The following is a 22,502-nucleotide window of genomic DNA, read 5'->3' as shown; positions in this document are numbered from 1 at the left end:
CACTGGAAGCCAGTGGGCTTCAACCTCAGGATCACACAATCCAGGCATGGAAGTACACACCGGTAACCCCAGCCTTGGGGAGGCAGAGGCAGAGAGATGGGGACTTCCGGATCATTCTTGTTGCACAGCAAGTTCAAGGCCAGTCTGGGCTGCATGATACTCTGCATGAAAAGGAGACAACAACAGCAAAAACCCAAACCAAACCAAAACAAAAAAACGGGACAACAACAAATTGGCCCTGAAAGATGGTTTAGTTGTTTGTTTGGTTTTGGTTTTTTGAGACAGGGTTTCTCTGTGTAGTCTTGGCCGTCCTGGACTCACTTTGTAGACCAGGCTGACCTTGAACTCACAGCGATCCACCTGCCTCTGCCTCCTGAGTGCTGGGATTAAAGGCATGCACTACCACGCCTGGTCTGATGGTTCAGCTGTTAAGCGAGCTTGCTGAATACTCATGAGGCTCAGATTTCAGATCTCAGTTATTTCATGGGACAAGCTGGTTTTTCTACAAATGTCCATAACTCCAGCTTTGAGGGATCCAGTGCCCTTTCCTGACCTTTGCATGTGCATGTGTATATGTATGCACACACAAACACACACACACACACAAACTATATATTTTCTTTTTGGCTTTTTTGAGATAGGGTTTATCTGTATAGTAGCCCTAGCTGTCCTGGACTTGCTTTATAGACCAGGCTGGCCCTGAACTCACAGCTGCCTCTGCCTCCCGCTGGGATTAAAGGCATGTACCACCATGCCTGGCAATAAAATAAATCTCAAAAAACAAAACAAAACAAAACAACAACAACAACAACAATCCCTAGCAGTCCTGGAACTTGTTATGTAGACTAGGCTGGCCTTAAATTCATAGAGATCTATCTGCCTCTGCCTGGTGAGAAGTTGTGTGTTATGACACCCTGCCCAATTAAAAAAAATACATTTATTTATTGTGTGTCCAGTGTTGGGGAGGACATGTGTTCCACTTGTAGAGGTCAAAGGACACTTGTGGGCGTTGGTTCTCTCCTTCTAGCACATGGGTGTCTGTGTATGCCCCTCCAGGATTCTATGGTCTCCCAGTGCTGAGGATGTCCAAGACCAGCTTCCCCCTCCCTCTCTTGAGATTCCCCCCTGGATGGGGCTTTGGACCTCTAGAGTTTTCACTCTTACCCCGCATAGAAGGGGCTTTTAGAAGCCTTTGCAAATTGACTGGTAGTAAACTCAGTTAATGACAACAAAAACCTAGGCCTAACAGTAAAACCATGTAGGGTGCGTAGTGTGTAGTGAGCCAGGAGCTGGTGTGGACCTTTAAAACGTTTTGTATCTTATTTATTTCCTGTGTATGTGTGTGTGTGTGTGTGTGTGTGTGTGTGTGTGTGTGTGTTGCATGTACCATAGGAAACATGTGGCAGTCAGAAGACAATTTGTGTGTGTTGGTTCCTTCATTCTACCACGGGCATCCTAGGAATTGAACTCAGGTCTTGATGATTTGCAGCAAGTACCATTCCCACTTCGGAAGACCTCTGTGATCAGCACACTTAGGAGAAAAGGAGGTTGTTTCCTAGGAGACCTGCACACAGGCACATGAAACTCACGTGCATGCGACTCCTGGCCAGAAGATGGGGCCCCGAGTTTTGAGCTGATTGTTGTTAGTGTCCCTACGAAACTTCTGCATGAGTTTGTATGTGTGTAGACCTAGGTTTGGAGGGTTTGGAGATCGGGGGGGGGGGGGGGGGGGGGGGGGGCGTTGCGTTTGTGTCCTGGCTGTGTATATATGGCCTGGCTTTGGTTGTGTGCTGGAGGATGAGGATGGTGCGTTCATAAGTTGGGTGCCTGTCATGCCACTTAGGTTAGGCCGGCATCTCTCGTGACCGACGTGAGAGTACTAAGGTCCGCAGGTCCCAGGCTAGGCGGGTACAGGGTAGGACCCCGGGAGGCCGGGCAGGGGGCGGGGGCGCTAAGGGCCGGCCCCAGGGCGGGGCGAGCCTCCCAGGGCTGGGGGCGGGGCGGCCCGGCAGCTTCACTTTGGCGAAGTTGGCGGCGCGGAGGCTGGCCCGGGACGCGCCCGGAGCCCTGGGAAAGAGGGAGGAGGGAGGAGGGAGGAGGGAGGGTCGCGCCCGGCCGCCATGGGGCTGGGGGCCCGGGGCCGCCTCCACCGTCTTCGCCTGATGGCCCTGCCACCGCCACCACCGCCCATGCGGGCGCTGTCCCTGCTGCTGCTGCTAGCGGGGCCGGGGGCTGCAGGTGAGGGATCAGGGACTTGGAGGGTGGGACTGGGGCTGCAGGGGCGGGGGAGCACAAAACTCTCTAAGTTTGGGACTTAGAGGAACTTTAAGTCCAGGACTAGAGCCGGGGCAGAGGTGCAGGAGCTGGGGGCTGTATGCCAGTCACGGGGCGCGCAGAGATTCGTGATGGGAAGGCAGGGCCCTAGAAGCTGAAAGAATCGAGACCCTTGAATGAACCTGGAATCCGAGACTAGTAGCTCGAGATGTGGGAGTCTGGGGTTGAAATTTGGAGGCGAGGTGTACCAACAGTTCCAGGCTCACCCCATCCTATTCTGCCTGGAGTCCTGGGAAGTTTAGGATAGGGGCTCAAGAACCCCTAAGGCCTAGGACCACTTGCACAAAAGCGCCTCCCCTATCCCAGGCAGGCGGGGGTGGGTGGGGGGGGGGGTGGTGGAGAGGAGGGGGCGCGAAGTTCTAGGAGCTCTGAACTCGGCGAAAACTTCTCAGGCCGGAGAGCTGCAAGACCCGGCGCTGAAGTGCGAGGAGCCGGAGCCGAAGCTCCTGCGGCGCTCGCGCCCCCTCCCCCACGTGCCGCTCGCTCCCTCTTCTGCCTACTGGGGTCCCGCAATCTCAGGATCCCACATCTGTGCAGGGGGAAGAAGGGGCGAGGCCCACGTGCTCCCCTTCGGTTTCTGGGCCCCCTCCCTGAGGCCGGAGCCCTCCCCAGCAGGTCTGGGGCCCCCGCCCCTCCTTCTCCACTTTTCGCTCCCCTCCCCCGCTCGGGACAATGGCTGCGCCGTCTAGACACCCCCTCCCCCCGGCCGGCCTCGCGCTTTCTTTGCCAGACAAAGCGGGACCCACTGAGGGCCAGAGCGGGGACTGAGGGGGCGCCCCCACCCCTGCCCCGGGAGGCCTGATCAACGGGGGAGGGGCATAGGCCGTTGGCCTGGGCCAGGGGTTCTAGTGCGCCCATGGAGGGACTCAGTGCTGGGCCTGTTGAGAGTTGGTGAGAATTGCATAGAGGGACAGGCGTCCCTAGCCTAGCCTCTAGGCTCAGCAAGGCAGGACTGGGCAGGAGCCGCCGCCCCCGCAGGGCCAGTGCAGACTCATGGCCTGTCACACATAGAGAGGTGCAAATGTGCATGTGTGCAGGTTTAGCACACTCACAGATGCACACTTGGCACACACAAGACACTTCTACGTGTTCGCTGCTCACATGTGCATTCATACAGTCAAATATGATCACACATGCATAGGTCACTCACGACTTCTGGTGGGTATTCATATTCAAAGTCACATTCATAGGTGCCAACACAGACATACCCGTGGCCAGCCAGCTGTATGCTTGAATAACGCTATTCATGTAGGTAGGTGCACAGGGCATGCAGCTTGTGTGCATATGGATGGAATACACGGCTATGCTGTTCACGGATACCAGCATGGTAGCATCCCCGTGCACTTTCACTATTAGCCCCACAGTGGCCTCATAATACTCTCAAGTCTTCACACAGACTGACACACAAATCCACAGGTACATACACACACACACACACACACACACACACACACACACACACACGGCTCACATAGTTGTGTTTTTCACTGCACCGTTTCCAGTGTGGTGTCCCCCAAAATGAATAGGCCCTTCACTTTTGACTCATTCTCTCAGGGTCTCTCTCCTTTCAGTTTGTATCTGTCCCTGTTTCCCAATTCAGTCCCTTTGCCTTCTCTCTGTGAAGAACACACCTTCTACCGGGGCCTACACGTGCCTGAGCACATAATTCCTCCACTAGCTCAGACCTGGCCACCCCTCTCACCCATCTGGCAAGACTGCCACACCCAAGAGGGATACAGCCCTGAGGGATGGGGACACTGGACAGGGCAGCACAGGTCTTGCCCCAGCTGGCTCTCCCTTACACTACACATCCGATCCATCTAGCACCCAAAGCCATCTCTCTGCTGCTGTCTTTGGTTACTCCTGGGCCCACGCTTTGCTTACTCTTTCAAGTGCTATCAGGGACTGTAGACCCAGAGGCCCAACATTCCCTGCTTCCTCCATCAAGTTCAAGACATGGGCTTGAAGCTGCAGGCTCTGTTTAGCACACAACACCTCCACTTCCTACTCGGTGCCTCCTTTCTAGTAAGCATGTCCTAGTGAGGGCAACTTCCTGACCCCCCACATCTGGCACATAGTGAAAGTCAACTCCTCCTCCTTCCCACCCACCTCTGCCTTGTGGTTCCCAAGGCTTGAGCTGGCAGGGACAGCTGCAGCCCCAACAGCTGGAGCTGGGGTGGGGGGGGGCGTGGGAACTGTAGATCGGGGGGCCTCTCAGTACCCACAGAGATACTCTCCTAGCCCAATGCAGCTGTTGCCTGGCAGACAGGAGAAAAGGGTTTGGGGTTCTGGGTGTCTTGTCTGACTTCCCCACCTTCTTTTGCCCCCCCTCCCACAGCCCCTCCTTGTCTGGATGGAAGCCCATGTGCAAACGGAGGTCGGTGCACTCAGCAGCCCTCCCGGGAGGCTGCCTGCCTGTGAGTGTCTGGCCCAGCGCCATCAGTGGGCCCTGCATGGGGAGGGAATCTGTCCTCTTCCTCTGTCTCTGAGTCTCTTGGGGCATGCTGGTATCACTTCCTCCATGTGTGTGGCTTGGGTAAGCGCTTGTGTTTCCCTACTGGGAATCAGAGAGAGAGAGAGAGAGTTAAGACTGGAGGCTCTTGAGTTGCTCTGGCCTGGGTTCAAATCTCGCATCACGTTGCTAAGTGGCTGAGACTTAAACCGTTAAGTCACAGTATTCTGGAATGGAAAATTGATTTCCGAGGCCAATGACAGTGGCTTGACAGCAGTGGCGCAATCCATACCCTCCCATATCTCAGAATGTAGGCTGCATACAGGAGGTCTGTATTGGAGTCCCGTTTTACTGTGCTCTGGTTTCTGTGACCTTGTGTTAGTCACCTTTCTGAATCTCACTGCAGCTGTGAAATAAGTGTGCTTTCCCTGGCGTATGACTGTGAAGGGGCCCAATAATTATTTGTTCAATAATACAAGAAAACGCAGAGGGAAGAAGAGCAGGGTTTGGGGAAGAGCTAACCAGTGGCAGACAGAGCTTTGGATTCGGGGGTATCTGGAACAAAGTGCTGGGGGGACCTTCTGAGGCACTTTTGCATCTGGAATGGCTTTTCTTTCATGAGGTTGGCTGTGAAGATTTGAAAAGAACCTTTAACTGGGTGGTTTACACTTGTATTTCCCAGCAGAAGCAGGAGGATTGCCTTTAGTTGGAGGCCAGCTTGCACTACACACTGAATCCTAGGAATGAGACTGTCTCAAAAATGTTTTCATTTTGTTTCTAAAGGCCACAGGCCCAGTGAGATAGCTCATCAGGTAAAGGCTCTTGCTGCCAAGCTTGGCAATCTGAGTTAAAATCCTGGGGACCAAAAAGGTGGAAGGCAGGAACCAACCTTGACAAGCTGTTCTCTCACCTCCATACCAATACATACACAAACAAATGTTTAAAAAAAAAAAATATATATATATATACATAAGATAGACGTTTGAAACTCTTTGGAGGTTGAAGATGTTCAGTGGTGTTTGCCCAGTGTTTACAAGGCTCTAGGTTGGAGGGGACAGCCTCAAGGTTTGTGCGGTTACTGGGCTTGTTTTCTTTTTAATAGTAATTGCAGTCCATCCAGCAGCTATGAATTGGTTCATCAATGTGTTCATTTACTCAATACCGTGCGGGCTAGCCAGTGGGGCAGTCTCAAGCTAGGAGGGGCCAGGATGACTTTAGATTATAGAAAAGCTTCCTTTGACATTTACACTGGCAGATAAACTCAAGTGGCTGGAACCCCAGTTAGCTTCATTTAGGGATTACTGGTCGAGGGGCATCCTGAGGCTGGGGCCTTATGATATTGGAGCTGGGAGGGCAGTGTGTGCCCTCACTTGGAAGCAGTCGCTTGGAAGAAAGGCTGAGCCGCCGAGCGGGCGCCTGCGCAGTGTAACTAAAAAAAAAAAAAGTCTGGACTACTGCCGACAGGTGAATACGCCCGAGGCCGTCCCGCCCCTCGACAGGTGAATCACCGGCTCTCGCGGCCTCCGGGAGCCCGGATTGCGCGGAGTGGAGCCCGCTCAGGCTCCGGAGTAGATCTTTTGGGGGACCTCAGCCTAGGTCCCCCCTTATCCTCCAACCCTCTCCTTCAGTTTCTCAAATCCTCCTGTCTTTTTATGAGTGACTTCCCAAATGTCAGTTTCTCCCACCGACCCACCCCGCCCCCCAAGTCTCCCTTCTCGAAGAAGGCTCCGGAGCTCTTTGTCGCTTGGTCCTTGTCTGTCTTGCTGGTCGCTTCTCTCCTTGGAAGCCGCTCCCCGACAACCCCGCTATGTTCCCGTCACCTCCCCCCCCCACCAAGCTTAGGCCGCGGGGCGGGGCGCGGGGGGCCCCCTCTGGAACCGGCCCGACCGGTCGGCGGGGGCGCGGGGCGCAGAGCGTGGGAACCCGCCCGCGGCGCAGGGAGGGGGCCGCGCCCAGCCTGGCGTTGATACCCGCAGTTCCCAGCGCCCTGCACGTAGCGCCCCCTTCTGGCGCGTAAGCGTCGCCGCCCTGCAGGTCTTTGGGTAGGGGACCCCCCACAGCCCCCCTCAAAGCATCTTCCCCCGGCTTCGAACGATACCCACATCCCTCCCGGGCTGAGCTTCGACTTGTTTAGCTGGGACTGGAATTCGGGGGGATATTGTAGGGTGACGCTAAGAACTGAGTCACCTGCTTTGAGTTCTGCCCTTGGCGCTTGGGACAAGACGGAGCTAGGGGATCGGCGGGTGCTTGGAGCCAGAAGGGTAGGGTGGAGGAGAGGAGGGTTGAGGTAGGGATGACGTAGGCTATGTCTTTGCAGAGCCAGGACCTTTTGACTTTTCCAATCCCCCTCCGTAGCCCTCCTCACTTCTGTCCCTGGGAAGACTGCAAGCTTAAAGCTGTCTTCCAGTTCTTATTTTCTTACACTCAGGACTACCTTGGTGGGTTTGAGGAAGGGGCTGCAGGCCCTCCCCTCCAGCATGTGGGCTGAAATGCCCTTGCCAAGCCCCACCCAATCCATGCGTGGAGAGTTGCATGTGCTTGGGAGAAAGGAGTTTAGAGTTTGTGGCTATCTGCCCGCCTGTCCATGTGAGTGAGAGTTTCCCATAAACGCGTGGGAGGCTGTGGCTTGGTGTCTGTGTTTGCCAGGCCAGTATGCCCAGTTGAATGTGTCAATGTGGTTTCTGGGTCTTTTTCTGGGTGTGTCTGCCTCCTGGAGTCGGAGGCTTTTTCGTCTGTTGTTCCCACTACCTGGAATGCCCTTCCCCCACATCACCTTTTTTTTTTTTTAAACCTTTAGTGTGTGAAAATGTAACATCCACTCATTCCAACACCCATAGGCTGGTTGTGAGTGTCCTGTGGTTGCTGTAACAAATTACCACAAACAGGGTTGGCTTAAAACAACAGAAATGTACTCTGGAAAATCCTGGAGGGCGTTGCCGTAACTGGCTTTCTCTATAGCCGGTCCAGGAGAAAGGCTCTCTTCCGTTGATGGCTGCTGCCCCACCCTTTTCTCTGCCTTTGCCTGCACAGGACCTTTCTTCTCTGTTTTCCAAATCGGTCAGTTTCTATCTCCTTCTCTTTCTCTCTCTTCTCCTCGCGACCCGAATTTCCCCTCTCTTGTGTACTAGGAATGGAACTCATGCTGTGCAAGAGCTGCCGCTGGGCCACATCCCTAACCTTCCTCTTCTAAAGATGCTAGTATGTCCGGGCCGGGCCGTTAAACGGACGCACCTAGTGCTTTGCAGAGACCCCAAGTGTGATTCCCACCACTCATATGGTTACCCACCTTAACTCCAGCTCCGGGGGTTCTGATGCTCTCTTCTGGCCTCCGAGGACACTGTACTCAGGCCCACACGTGCCCACACACAGCCACACACACATATACACGTAAGTAAATACACAGGGGCTGGAAAATGGCTCCACAGCTAAGAGCACTTAGTGCTCTTTCAGAAGACCTGTGTTTGGTTTCTGGAAGCTATGTGGTGGCTCACAACCACCCTGAGTGTCAGTGCCTTCTTCAGACCTCTCTGGGCACCAAGGATGCACACTGCACATACATACATGCAAAAAAAAAAAACATTCATATAAAAGTAAAATTAAGAAATCTTAATAAAACAAAACAGCTGCGGAGCCAGGCGTGGTGGTGCACGCATTTAATCCCACCCAGCACTTAGGGAGGCAGAGGCAGGCAGGTTGATGTGAGTTTGAGGCCAGATTGGTCTACAAAGGGAGTTGAGGACAGCCAAGACTACATAAACTCTGTCTTGAAAACCCAACCTACTAGCTGGACGGTGGTGGCGCACGCCTTTAATCCCAGCACTCAGGAGGCAGAGGCAGGTGGATCACTGGGAGTTCGAGGCCAGCCTGGTCCACAAAGTGAGTGCAGCACAGCCAAGACTACACAGAGAAACCCTGTCTCGGGGGTGGGGGGTGGGGTAAAACCAACCAACCAACCAACCTACCAACTAAAAAAACCAGCTGCCATTTGAGATGGCTTGAATAATCCAAAGTGAACTTGTGTTGGCGTTCTTCACAATTACATTGGCAAAAATTCTTTTTCCTTCTCTTTTCTTGTGCTGGGAATTGAACTTAGGGCATCGTGTATCCTAGGCAAGACTAAACCACTGAGCTTTAGTCCAAGTCCTCTTGTTATTTGTGATATATATATATATATATATATATATTCTTTTTCTTTTGTTTTCTTTCTTCTTCTTTTTTTTTTTTTGAGACACAGTCTCATGTAGTCAAGGCTAGCCTCCGACTTGCAATGTGGCTAAGGCTGTCTTTGAACTCCTCATTGTCCTGCTTACTCCTCCCTACTGTCAGGTTTGTGTACGCCACCTTGCCTGGCCCATCTCCTTTTTAAAGAACCAAGGTAATAGTCACAGATCCTGGGCCATGGGCATGCTCTTCAGCGAGTACGGCGTCCTTCACAAGCCTTGTGGCTTATACAAGCTATTGCTGGCGTGTTTCATATTAATGTGTTACTTGTCCGTGTTTCCTTTGCCTGACCCAGCTGTGAGGACCAAGAGGGTAAGAGTCACTTTTATTTTGTTTGCTGCTGTATTTTAGCAGGTAGTAGGTGTCAATAATATTTGTCAGAATAAGTGGGTGTGGCTTGGGAGTGGTGGCACTCACCTTAAAGCTCAGCACAGGTACGTGAACTTCTGTGAGTTCAAGGCTAGCCAGGGGTACATAGTAAAACCCCATCCAGAAGGAATGAAGTAAGTAAGTAAGTAAGTAAGTAAACTGATGTGTTTGACAGTTTGACAAGTGTGCTGTTTGGTGAGTGTGTCTTGTGTTACCTGTTTGGCATTTATACTGTCCCCACCACATATTTCTTCCCACAGGTGCCTGCCAGGCTGGGTAGGTGAGCGGTGCCAGCTGGAAGACCCTTGCCACTCAGGCCCTTGTGCTGGCCGGGGCGTCTGCCAGAGTTCAGTGGTGGCTGGCACTGCCCGCTTCTCCTGTCGCTGTCCCCGTGGCTTCCGAGGTGAAGGGGTGGGCTTGGAATGGGAACCCATGGCAGGCAAGGATGTGGTCAGTCCCAAGCTCACCCTCTCCTGGTCCTTCCAGGCCCAGACTGCTCCCTGCCAGACCCCTGCCTCAGCAGCCCTTGTGCTCATGGTGCCCGCTGCTCAGTGGGGTCAGACGGACGATTTGTCTGTTCCTGCCCACCTGGCTACCAGGGTCGCAGCTGTCGAAGTGACATAGATGAGTGCCGAGCTGGTGGCTCTTGCCGCCATGGAGGTACCTGCCTCAACACACCTGGATCCTTCCGCTGCCAGTGTCCTCTTGGCTATACAGGGCTGCTGTGTGAGAACCCCACAGTGCCCTGTGCCCCTTCCCCCTGTCGAAATGGTGGCACCTGTAGGCAGAGCGGCGATGCCACTTATGACTGCGCTTGCCTTCCTGGTGAGTATGTGGTACCCAGGGGAGGTACCTGGGGACAATAAGTGAGCCCCCTGTGACCACTGTTACCCCTGCTAGGCTTTGAGGGCCAGAACTGTGAAATCAACGTGGATGACTGCCCTGGACATCGGTGTCTCAATGGGGGAACCTGTGTGGATGGCGTCAATACGTACAACTGCCAGTGCCCTCCTGAGTGGACAGGTGAGCATCAGGGCTGCAGGGAGCTGGGGAGGGGCTGACCTGGGGGGTGGGGCGGCACATGCGCGACACAGACCTCTTTGTGCCCTAGGCCAGTTCTGCACAGAGGATGTGGATGAGTGTCAGCTGCAGCCCAATGCCTGTCACAATGGAGGCACCTGCTTCAACCTCCTGGGTGGCCACAGCTGTGTGTGTGTCAATGGCTGGACGGGTGAGAGCTGCAGTCAGAATATTGATGACTGCGCTACAGCTGTGTGCTTCCATGGGGCCACCTGCCATGACCGTGTGGCCTCTTTCTACTGTGCCTGCCCTATGGGCAAGACAGGTGAGTGGCCGTTTTTTTTGTAGGCAACAGAGTGCCCATTTGATGGTTTCAGAGTGAAAGGTGAAGGCAGACTCTGATTTGAGTACAGCAAGACTGTGGTGGGGCTGGGGGTGTTTCTTTTTCTTTCTTTCTTTTTTTTTTTTTAAGAATTATTGATTATGTATACAGTACACATTAAATCAAATTATAGATGGTTATGAGCTACCATGTGGTTGCTGGGACTTGAACTCAGGTCCTCTGGAAGAGCAGTCAGTGCTTTTAACCTCTGAGCCATCTCTCCAGTTCCCCCCCACCCCCCTCGCCTCACCCCCAAGTTATTTTCAAATGGTTTAGAAGAAGCAGATCAGCAGATGAACAATAGTGAACCAAGTATTCCATATGTGAAACATATCCTGTGTGTTTCAATTTTGTTCATGACAAATGGCTTAAAAATAAAAACAGAGGGCTGGAGAGATGGCTCAGAGGTTAAGAGCATCGACTGCTCTTCCAAAGGTCATGAGTTCAATTCCCAGCAACCACATTGTGGCTCACAACCATCTATAATGAGATCTGGTATCCTCTTCTGGCTTGCAGGCAGGATATTGTATACATAATAAATAAAGAAATCTCTAAAAAAAAAAAAAAAAAAAAAAACAGATACTAAATACACTGCTGGGTAACATAAACAAGAAACAGGAAGCAAGGGACGGGCCAGCAAGATGCTCAGTGGGTAAGGTGCTCGCTGAATAAGCCTGCCAGCCTGAGTTTCACTTTCCTGGGGTCCGTTCCCAGTACCAACCATCTTCCTCAAATGCTAGGTGGGTGGGAACTTTGGGCCAACCTGGGGACCAACTCTTGATCTCTGTTTACCTACCTGTTCTCAGGCCTCTTGTGTCATCTGGATGACGCGTGTGTCAGCAACCCCTGCCATGAGGATGCTATCTGTGACACAAATCCTGTGAGTGGTCGGGCCATCTGCACCTGCCCACCCGGCTTCACTGGAGGGGCGTGCGACCAGGATGTGGACGAGTGCTCTATTGGTGAGAAGGGCACCTTCCGGAAATGAGCCTGAGAACAAGAAGGAGTGGGGGCCATGGTTGGCCATGCCCATACTGGTTGTGCCCCCATCCCGCAGGCGCCAACCCTTGCGAACATCTGGGTCGGTGCGTGAACACACAGGGCTCATTCTTGTGCCAATGTGGACGCGGCTACACTGGACCTCGATGTGAGACTGATGTCAATGAGTGTCTCTCCGGGCCCTGCCGCAACCAGGCCACATGTCTCGACCGAATTGGCCAATTCACTTGCATCTGCATGGCAGGTGGGTGGTGGGTGTGGCTTGGGTGGGTCCTGAAGGCCAAGGGGTGGAATTTGGTTTATTTTTATGTACTTGGGGGGGTGGGGGGGGGGGGGAGGAAACTAGGGACCAGGAGTGGTGGTGCACGTCTTTAATCCCAGCACTCACTTGGGAGGCAGAGGCAGGCAGATCACTGTGAGTTCAAGGCCAGCCTGGTCTACAAATCGAGTCCAGGATAGCCAAGGCTGCACAGAGAAACCCTGTCTCGAAAAACCAAAAAAAAAAAAAAAAAAAAAAAAAAAAGGTATGGAGGCACAGGCCTGCAATCCCAGCCCTTGTGATACAGGGGCAGGCTCATTTCTGTGAGTTTGAGGCCAGTCAGGTCACATGGTGAGTTTTAGGATGAGTGGGATTAGAAAGTGAGACCCTGTCTCAATAAAATAAAAAATAAAATAAAATGGGCTAGAGAGATAACTTAGTGGTTAAAAGTACTTCCTGCTTTTCTAGAAGACTGAGTTTGGTTCTCAGCACCCATATGGGGCAGTTCACAACTGCCTGTAACTCTAGCTCCAGGGCATCCACCGCCCTCTTTTGGCCTCTGAAGATATCCATGTATGCAACACACACACACACACACACACACACACACACAAACAAACAAAAAATTTTGAAGTCTGTTGTAGTGGCACATATTTTTAATACATAGGGAACAACAGTCCAGCCAGGGCTAAAGACTGAGACCCTATTTGAAACTCACTATGTAGACCAGGCTGTCCTTGAACTCACAGAGCTGTACCTGCCTCTGGTTCCCAAATACTGGATTGAAAAGCATGCGCTTTTTGTGCCAAGTAAATATATATATATATATTTTCTGCTCTGGCCGTGCACCTACTATATATATACACATACATATATATATATACATATATATATATTTTTTTTTAATTGGTTCCTCTCTCTCTTTCATGTGCCTGCACGTGTGTGTGTGTGTGTGTGTGTGTGTGTGTGCTTGTATAGATGAGTGAATGGTGTGAGCTTGGTGATAAGAGGACAGGCTTGGCTTTGAACTTTTTTTTTGTTTTTTTGAGACAGGGTTTCTCTGTGTAGCCCTGGCTGCCCTGGATTCACTTTGTAGACCAGGCTGGCCTCGAACTCACAGTGATTCGCCTGCCTCTGCCTCCCGAGTGCTGGGATTAAAGGCGTGCGCCACCACGCCCTGCTGGCTTTCAACTTTTAAACCAAGACTGGGTTTAAAGTGACACTTCAGGGCAGGAGAGAGGGAGAGAGTTCTGTATTTTTGGGTGAAACCTTGTAACCCTGGATAAGGCAGGCGCAGGGCCAGAGCAGAACGTTGCGGGATAATATTGAAGGGATCCCTATAAACTTTAGTCCACGTGGACCACAGCTGGGTGAAGGGCACGCCTGTAATTCCAGCGTTGGAGTAGCTGAAGTGGCAGGGTCATTAGTTCGAGGCCAGCCCAAAGAACTTAGCGAGACCCAATTGCCAGCAAAACAACAACAGAATCAAAAGCCCTGAAACTAAAGTGAAAAAGACCTTCTGAGGGGAACTTCTAATACCCCGTGCCCTCCCCTTCCAGGCTTCACGGGGACCTACTGTGAAGTGGACATCGATGAATGTCAGAGCAGTCCTTGTGTCAATGGTGGAGTCTGCAAGGATCGGGTTAATGGCTTCAGCTGCACCTGCCCATCAGGTGAGGACCCGGGGACAGGGAGCCTGGCGTGTCAGATGGTGCCAGCCTTGAAACAAGAAAGGAATTAGCTAATTAGATACATAATTTTTTTTGCCTGTATGTGGGCTCTCTCCTTCCACTGTATACATCTTGGGAATTGAACTCAGGTGGTCAGGGTTGGCTGGCAAGCGCCTTTATCTTCTGAGCTGTCTCCCTGGCCTAGTCTGCATTGAAATTGACTTAAGGCAAAAAAGCAAAGGGGGTTTCCCACTCAAATGAGGCAGGGCTTAATTATTTGTGTTACCTTTTGTCCACTATCGACTTCCAGGATTCAGTGGGTCCACATGCCAGCTAGATGTGGACGAATGCGCAAGCACTCCCTGCCGGAATGGTGCCAAGTGTGTGGACCAGCCTGACGGCTATGAGTGTCGCTGTGCAGAGGGTAAGGGTGGGCATGAGGCTGTGGCAGGAACCAGAAGGTGGGCTGGTGGGCTGACGGGTATCAAGGACCAATGACACACGTGGAGATAGCCTCAGAGCAGGGTTTGGTGAGGCCAGGAAAGGACCAGCGACAGCAGGGGTATGAAGCTGACATGGAGGTAGGCAAAGGTCTTGGCAGGGTGTAGTTGGCAGTGGGACTTAAAGGGGGAGGTTCTGTGCCGGGGGCAGAGCTTGGAGCTGCGGGGAATGGAGACAGGGTAGGAATGAGGCCTGAAAGCTGAGCTGGAATTGGGCTGAGACTATAGCCATGGGCAAGTGGGTGGATTCTGACGTCCTATTCTTGCAGGCTTTGAGGGCACTCTGTGTGAGCGAAATGTGGATGACTGCTCTCCGGACCCCTGCCACCATGGGAGCTGTGTCGATGGCATTGCTAGCTTCTCGTGTGCTTGTGCCCCAGGCTACACGGGTATACGCTGTGAGAGCCAGGTGGATGAATGCCGCAGCCAGCCCTGCCGCTATGGGGGCAAATGTCTAGATTTGGTGGACAAGTACCTCTGCCGCTGTCTTCCTGGAACCACAGGTGGGGTTTGGGGCTGGGCTATGACAGGAACAGTACTTGTGAGGTGTGTGTGTGTGTGTGTGTGTGTGTGTGTGTGTGTGTGTGTGTGTGTTTGTGAGTGTCCATGATGAGTTTGCGAGTGGTACTTGGCAATAGTGTAGCATCTCCTTGTCGTGTCTTCTCCCTGCAGGTGTGAACTGTGAAGTCAACATTGATGATTGTGCCAGCAACCCCTGTACATTTGGAGTCTGCCGTGATGGCATCAACCGCTATGACTGTGTCTGTCAACCTGGATTTACAGGTGGGCAGGTGGCTGCTGTGGAGGGGGGCGGGCCTTGTAAGACAGATTAAGTCTCTTTTGGGTGGGTTTTCTTTTTTGGTTTTTCGAGACAGGGTTTCTCTGTGTAGCCCTGATTGTCCTGGACTCACTTTGTAGACCAGGCTGGCCTCGAACTCACGGAGATCTGCCTGCCTCTGCCTCCCAAGTGCTGGGCCTAAAGGTGTGTGCCACCGTGCCAGGCTCTGAGTGGGTTTTCTTATCTAGCCTTAGGTTCTTGGTCACTGAAGCAATATTGGGTGTGGGTTCCACCCTGTGGAGTGGACCTTAAGTCAAATCAGATACTGGTTGGTTACTCCCTTAAGCTTTGCGCCACCATTGCACTAACACATCCTGAAGGCAGGAAACCATTGTAGATAAAAAAAAAAAAAGTTTATGGCTAGTTTGGTATGTACGTTTCTCTTGTGGTAGAATGCAGAGTACTTTCCTGTCCCAAAGACCTTAGAACATAGAAGGCTCTGTGTGGTCACAAGTTTGACTTTTCCATGTTTAATGAGTCTCACAGCTACTTGTAACTCCTGTCCCAGGAATCTGACATCCTCAGCTGGCTTTCATGGGCACCAGGCACACGTCACAATGCACTAACATACATGCAAGCGCTCACCTAAAATAAATAAGTAATACATGTTTTTAAAAAGCAGAGAAAGAAAGAAGAGATGGAAGGAGGGAGGGAGGGAGAAAGAGAGAGAGAGAGAGAGAGAGAGAGAGAGAGAGAGAGAGAGAGGGAGAGAGAGAGAACAGTGACCCTATCTTGTGGTACCCTGCACTTGGGTGGAGTTGTTGCCTTGTCAGCAGAATGAGGTCCTTATGTAGAGACACAGCTGTGTGATATAGAGCAAGGTGTATCTCCTCCTTCAGTCAGCACCACTGTCTTTGGTCTGGAATAAAGTTGCCTGTAAATTTCTCAGGGCCCCTCTGCAATGTGGAGATCAGTGAGTGTGCATCCAGCCCGTGTGGAGAGGGTGGCTCCTGTGTGGACGGGGAAAATGGCTTCCGCTGCCTCTGCCCACCTGGCTCCCTGCCTCCACTCTGCTTACCTGCAAACCATCCTTGTGCCCACAAGCCCTGCGGCCACGGAGTCTGCCATGACGCACCTGGCGGGTGAGGCCCCCTCCCCAATTCCTGACTCCTCTTCTCCTGCCTCCCGCATCGCCTGCCACACCTGACTGCCTCCCCCCACCAGGTTCCGCTGTGTGTGTGAGCCCGGTTGGAGTGGCCCCCGCTGCACCCAGAGCCTGGCTCCAGATGCTTGTGAGTCCCAGCCCTGCCAGGCTGGTGGCACCTGCACTAGTGATGGAACAGCCTTCCGCTGCACCTGTCCCCCCGGATTCCAGGGTGTGTTCCTCTCCAGAGCTTCTGATACCCTTGTTTCTCATTTTTTTTTTTTTTAGAAAGTGTTGCTTAATTCTTTTTGTCCCGTGTGTCTTTGTGTATATATACCTGTGTGTTGAGGCCGTAGGTGCATCCTTTATTATTCTACTTATTCCTTTGAGGCAGGGTCTCTCCCTGAACTTGGGGCTTGTGCTTTCTTGGATAGGCTGGAAGCCAGTGAGCCCCTGTGGTCCTCCTGTTTCCTTCCAAATTACAGCTGGGGTTATAGTTTGTTATATAGGTGCTAGGATCTGAGCTCTGGTCCTCATGATTGGGGGTGAGAGGCTTTTAACTCCTGAACCATCTGTCCAGCCCCTATTGTCCATTATCATCATCCTCTTCTTCCTCTTCTTCTTCTCCTTCTTCTTCTCCTTCTGCTTCTCCTCCTCCTCTTCCTCCTGCTCCCCCTCCCTTCTTCCCTTCCTCCCTCCCCCTCTTCCTCCACTTTCTCTTCTCTGTTTGTCTGTCTGTCTGTCACGATGGGGACACCGGGATGGGGGAGATGGGAGCAGTGAGTCTTGCAAGACTAAACTCTGCTTGTTCCCTTCAGGCAGTCAGTGTGAGGTGCTCTCCCCCTGCATGCCAAGCCTCTGTGAGCATGGAGGCCACTGTGAGTCTGACCCTGGCCAGCTGACTGTCTGTTCCTGTCCCCCAGGCTGGCAAGGTACACCAGTGTCCTCCCCCCCCCCCACTTTCCCCTTCCTTTCTTCTTCCTTCTTCCTCTTCTGCCCCTTACTCCATATTGGGTGATGCTAGGGACCCCAAAGGGGACCTATCCCTGCTCTGCCTTCGAAGGTCCTTCATTCTGGGAAAAGACTACTGGATTCAGACATTTCACAGCCTGGATAAGAGGGGACTCTGTAGGGCTGAGGATGCTGGGATACCTGAGCTTTGATGAACAGCTTTTTGAAGAAGTGACTTCAGAGTGTGTATTCACCAGCTGAAGAGATAGGCAGAGCCTAGTTCAGGAGTGGCATGTGCCAAGTGCCCATGACAACTTGTATTTGTCCTTCCTTGCCTTAGCCTGCAGCTTCTCCTTGAGCTGCAGGCGTCCTCAGTGCCCACCTTACCCCACAACCTTAACTGCTTCCCCTCTCACCTCCAGGCCCACGATGTCAGCAGGATGTGGACGAATGTGCTGAGGCTTCACCCTGCGGCCCCCGTGGTACCTGCACCAACCTGGCAGGGAGCTTCAGGTGCATCTGCCACGGGGGATACACTGGCCCCTTCTGTGATCAGGACATTGATGACTGTGACCCCAGTAAGTACAGGGAGCCTTGGGGGCGCTTCTGCAGGGAACCCACCCATCAAGTCATCCTATGTACCTGGCACTGTGGTGTTGTTTCCTCACAGTTGTTACTCTCCTGTATGAGGGCCTTAGTTCTATCCCCAGGATCACCATGTAAATAAGCTGTGGGCTGGTGGGATGACTCCACTTGCCTCTAAGCCTGATGACCCGAGGTCATTCCTACAATGCTGTCTTCTGACTCTACATGAATGCCATATGTACACACACACACTTGCATGTACACACACACACACACACACACACACACACACACACACACACACACACCCATACAGTGATAATAATAGTAATCCAAAAATGTAATGAAAAGTTAAAAATATGTTTTATGTAAGCCAATATAGAAATATTTTCATTTCCACTTATAAGCCTTCGAAAATTTGTATTTTGCTCGATGTATTTTACATTTGCAGCTTATCTTGTTTGGACTGGCAGCGATATCAAGGGCCCATTAAGCTTATGTGGCTAATAGTGGCTACACTGGTCACGAAAGGCCTGTGCTGAGCTCATGAATCAGAGCAGGCAGTGTTAGGACATATATTCCTTGTACTTGAGATTGGCCCCAGAGACTCCATGGATTCCAAACTCTATGGATACTTAGATCCCTTGTTATCAAATGACTTAATGTTTTCAAATAACCTCTGTGTATCCTCCCAGAGAATTTATTTATTTTATTTTTGAGACAAGGTTTCTCTGTGTAGCCTTGGCTGTTCTAGACTCACTTTGTAGACCAGGCTGGCCTTGAACTCACACCAGTCTGCCTGCCTCTGCCTCCTGAGTGCTGGGATTAAAGGCGTGCGCCACCAAGCCTGGCTCTCCCAGAGAGTTTAAATCATCTCTAGATAAGTTTTTATTTAAAGCTTTTATATTTAATTATATAACAACAACAGCAACAACAACAATAGGTTTTTTGAGACAGGGTTTCTCTGTATAACCACGCTGGCTGTCCCAGAACTCACTTTGTAGACCAGGCTGGCCTCGAACTCACAGAGATCTGCCTGCCTCTGCCTCCTGAATGCTGGGATTAAAGGCATGCACTACCATTCCTGACTACATTTACTTACTCTTAATGTGTGTATGGGTGTGTAAGTGCCATGTGTGTAGGTCATGGGACAGTTTTTGGGGATTCTGTTCTTTTACCTTGTGGGACCTGGGGCTCCAACTCAGGATGTCAGGCTTGCTGGCAGGTACCTTTACCCATGCTGAGCCACCTTACCAACCTAGACTTCCATTTTGAATTTAAATTATTGTATGTATGTATGTATGTATGTATGTATGTATGTATGTATGGTGTGTGTGTGTGTGCACACGCATGTGTGTGCATGCGCACATGCTGCATTGGATGTGTGGAGGCCAAAGGACAACTTGCAGGGGTTATTATTTCTTTCCACCATGTGGGTTTCAGGGATTGAACTCAGGCAGTCAGTCATGTGTAACAAGCACCCTTAACCTGCTAAGCCATCTCACTGTAACAAGCACAATGTACATGCCACGTATGTGTTTTTTATACTCGATTGTTTAGTGGATGACAAGAAAAAAAAGTGTGCATATTCGGTCTTATGTAATCTCCGACGTTCACTATTTTTCATCTGCTGGTTGAACCTACAGAATCTGAACTACAGAATAGATAGGGCCAGCTCTATAGATCAAAGGGGCTTTTTAAAATAAAATTTTTTACATTTATTTATTTATGTCTGTTGCACACGTGTGCCATCGCATTCATGTGGAGATCAGAGGACAACTTGGAGGGGGAGGTTTGACCAGAGAAGGGGACAAACTTTGGCCTCTGACCAAGAGTGTCCCTTGCAGGCTGGGTGTGGTGGTGCACACCTGTAATTCCAGCACTCAGGAGGCAGAATATAGGCTCATCTCTGAGTCTGAGGCCAGCCTAGTCTACATAGTAAACTCCAGGCCAGTCATGGCTATTAGTAAGACCCTGGTTCAAAAACAAGCAAGCAAACTAAAAGGGCTTTCCCCTCTGGCTTCCTCCCGAGTGTTTCCCCTGTGTGACGCCCAGCCAGGTCAGGCCAGGCTGATGTGGACACCCAAGGAATGACTGGGTTTCCTTCTTGCTCGCTGCAGACCCGTGCCTCAATGGTGGGTCCTGTCAGGATGGTGTGGGCTCCTTTTCCTGCTCTTGCCTCCCTGGCTTTGCTGGCCCTCGCTGTGCTCGGGATGTGGATGAGTGTCTGAGCAGTCCCTGTGGACCCGGCACCTGCACTGACCATGTGGCCTCCTTCACCTGTGCCTGTCCGCCTGGTTATGGAGGCTTCCACTGTGAGAGTGACCTGCAAGACTGCAGCCCCAGGTGGGTGGGGCATGGTGCCTGTGATGGAATGGGGACCAGAGAGGGGGCTTCACTGGGCTTGGAGTCTGTCTGAGGGGTCGAATGACGAGTGCACGTGGCTGAAGAGAGGCCGAGGCTGGTTGGAAGTTACAGACTCCAGTCCTTGTGAGGCCCAGACTGAGGCAGGGTCCATAGTGAAAGAATCAGGTGAGATCTTCATAGGACTATAGCATGCCGAGGGCAGCGAGGGTCAGCAACTGGGAAGCACTTAAGTCCGGGAGGGTTGGGGCGGTCTTCCAGGTGGTGGAGCTTAACCTTCTTGTCCTATCTTCTAGTTCCTGTTTCAATGGAGGGACCTGCATAGATGGTGTGAATTCCTTCAGCTGTCTGTGTCACCCTGGCTACACAGGCACCCACTGCCAATATGAGGCAGACCCCTGCCTCTCCCGGCCCTGTCTGCACGGGGGCATCTGCCACCCCACCCACCCAGGGTTTCAATGCACCTGCCGGGAGGGCTTTGCTGGGAGTCATTGTCAGGTGGGTAGTGTCTGAGGTCCTGGGGGAAGAGTCTAGAAATAAGGTGGGGGCCTGTGGGGCATCTCTCCCAGCACTGACCTTGAGGGTTTCTTTTGCAGAACCCAGTGGATTGGTGCAGCCAGGCACCCTGTCAGAATGGCGGTCGCTGTGTCCAGCCTGGGGCCTACTGCATTTGTGTCCCTGGGTGGAGTGGCCGCCTGTGTGACATAAGAAGCCTACCCTGCAGGGAGGCTGCATCCCAGATGGGTGAGGGGAGTGCATGGTGTGTGTGGGGCTTGACGGGTGGCAACGCCCCTCTTGCTGGTATAAGGCCAGTGGGGTTGTCACATGACACATGGGTCCAGTGAAGTGTGTGGCTCAGTATGTGCGTGGCTGTAGAATAGCTGGCCAGTATGGTGATTGTATCTACCATGGTGGGACAGCTGGAATGGTGTGCGTGACTGAGCTGGTAGAGGCATCGCCGTGTGCTGCGGGAGCAGGCCAGGCCAGCTGACAAGGTTGCCTGAGAGCCCTTTGGAATGTGGGTGAGACACTAGGGATTGATGACAGTAGGGGTGTTGGGTGTATGTGTGATGTGGGCTGGAAGAGGGAAGGGTGCATGGCCACCCCTGGGCCTGATGTCACTCTCTGCTTCTCAGGGGTGCGGTTGGAACAGCTGTGTCAGGCAGGTGGACAGTGCGTAGACAAAGACCACTCGCACTACTGTGTGTGTCCAGAGGGCCGCACAGGTAGTCACTGTGAACGGGAGGTGGACCCCTGCACAGCCCAGCCCTGCCAGCATGGGGGTACCTGCCGTGGCTACATGGGGGGCTATGTGTGTGAGGTAAGTGGATCTTAGGGAGAGGGGAGAGGAGCCAATTTGGTGTGTTTCTTTGTCCTGCGCGAGCCCCCCCCCCCCCAGCAATATTTCATGTATGGTAGATTAGCACTCTGTAAAACTGAGCTTCATCCCTTGTCTGCATATCATGTTTTGTTTGTTTGTTTGCTGTTTTGTTTTGTTTTGTTTTGAGACAGGGTTTCTCTGTGTAGCCTTGCCTGTCTTGGACTTGCTTTCATACACCAGGCTGGCCTTGAACTCACAGCGATCCACCTGCCTCTGCCTCCGGAGTGCTGAGATTAAAGGCGTGTTCCACCACACCCGGTGCATGTCTTGTTTTTAGTTTTTTTGATTAGTTTTTTGAGCCATGGTCTCTTTATATAGCCCTGGCTGTCCTAGGATTTGCTATGTAGTCCAAGCTGGCCTCCATCTCACAGAGATCTGTCTGCCTCTGGCTCTCAGGTACTAAAGGCAGGCATGTGCTACCATATCTGTCTGCATGTCTTTCTCTTCTTTCCTCCTCCCCCTCCCCTCCCTCCTCCTTCTCGTTTTTTTTTTTGTGTTCCCCAGAGTCTCATTATGTAGCTCCGGCTGGAGCTATTAAAGATGTATCTGCTTCTACTTCGTAAGTGCTGGGATTAAAGGAGTGTGCAACCAGCCTGGCAGCCATTTCTCTCTCTCTCTCTTTTTTGCCTCTTGTGGATATATGTTGGTGTATATGCACTGGGTGAACACAGATGCCAGAGGAAGACATCAGGCGTCCCCCTCTGTCACTCTGCTCTGTCCCCTTGAGATTCTCTCACTGAACCTCAAGTTAGGCTGGTAGCTAGTGAGCCCCAGTGATCCTCCTGTTGTTGTGTGTCATGGCCCCCACCATGCAAGCAGCTGGGTACTGACACAGAAGACCACAGCTGGCTGGGGTTCTGGGGATTTGAACTCGAGTCCTCACGCTTGTACAGCAAGTACTCTTACCCACTGAACTGCCCGCCTCTTCAGCTCCACAGCCTCATGTCTTTGTGGGTGGATTTGGGCATGCTTGTGGGGGCTTCTGTCTTCAGTGCTGTGTCTCTCTGTGGGGTTAGAGTGACTTGTCAGTGTCTCTGTGTGGATGTGTGATTTGGGGTACCTGGGTATTTTCCTGGGAGCATATGTCAGCCTG

General features: G+C 52.1%; 1 protein-coding gene across 1 annotated transcript in view; it reads left to right on the top strand.

Annotated features, from left to right (window-relative positions):
• Positions 1-2,084: 2,084 nt before the first annotated feature.
• Positions 2,085-22,502, top strand: part of Notch3 (notch receptor 3) — a 41,266-nt gene continuing 20,848 nt past the window's right edge. The window contains exons 1-20 of the mRNA XM_051170319.1: positions 2,085-2,238; positions 4,673-4,751; positions 9,637-9,779; positions 9,863-10,201; positions 10,277-10,399; positions 10,488-10,721; positions 11,585-11,740; positions 11,836-12,021; positions 13,596-13,709; positions 14,017-14,130; positions 14,476-14,709; positions 14,879-14,989; positions 15,934-16,126; positions 16,209-16,360; positions 16,947-17,060; positions 17,502-17,657; positions 19,785-20,010; positions 20,325-20,526; positions 20,625-20,772; positions 21,165-21,349. Coding sequence (XP_051026276.1) covers positions 2,121-2,238; positions 4,673-4,751; positions 9,637-9,779; positions 9,863-10,201; positions 10,277-10,399; positions 10,488-10,721; positions 11,585-11,740; positions 11,836-12,021; positions 13,596-13,709; positions 14,017-14,130; positions 14,476-14,709; positions 14,879-14,989; positions 15,934-16,126; positions 16,209-16,360; positions 16,947-17,060; positions 17,502-17,657; positions 19,785-20,010; positions 20,325-20,526; positions 20,625-20,772; positions 21,165-21,349 — 3,327 coding nt within the window. The 5' untranslated portion in view covers positions 2,085-2,120. The remainder of the gene's footprint in view (positions 2,239-4,672; positions 4,752-9,636; positions 9,780-9,862; positions 10,202-10,276; positions 10,400-10,487; positions 10,722-11,584; positions 11,741-11,835; positions 12,022-13,595; positions 13,710-14,016; positions 14,131-14,475; positions 14,710-14,878; positions 14,990-15,933; positions 16,127-16,208; positions 16,361-16,946; positions 17,061-17,501; positions 17,658-19,784; positions 20,011-20,324; positions 20,527-20,624; positions 20,773-21,164; positions 21,350-22,502) is intronic.

The sequence above is a fragment of the Acomys russatus genome, chromosome 28 (assembly GCF_903995435.1).
Source record: "Acomys russatus chromosome 28, mAcoRus1.1, whole genome shotgun sequence".
NCBI lineage: Eukaryota > Metazoa > Chordata > Mammalia > Rodentia > Muridae > Acomys > Acomys russatus.
This window is presented reverse-complemented; position numbering and strand designations above follow the sequence as displayed.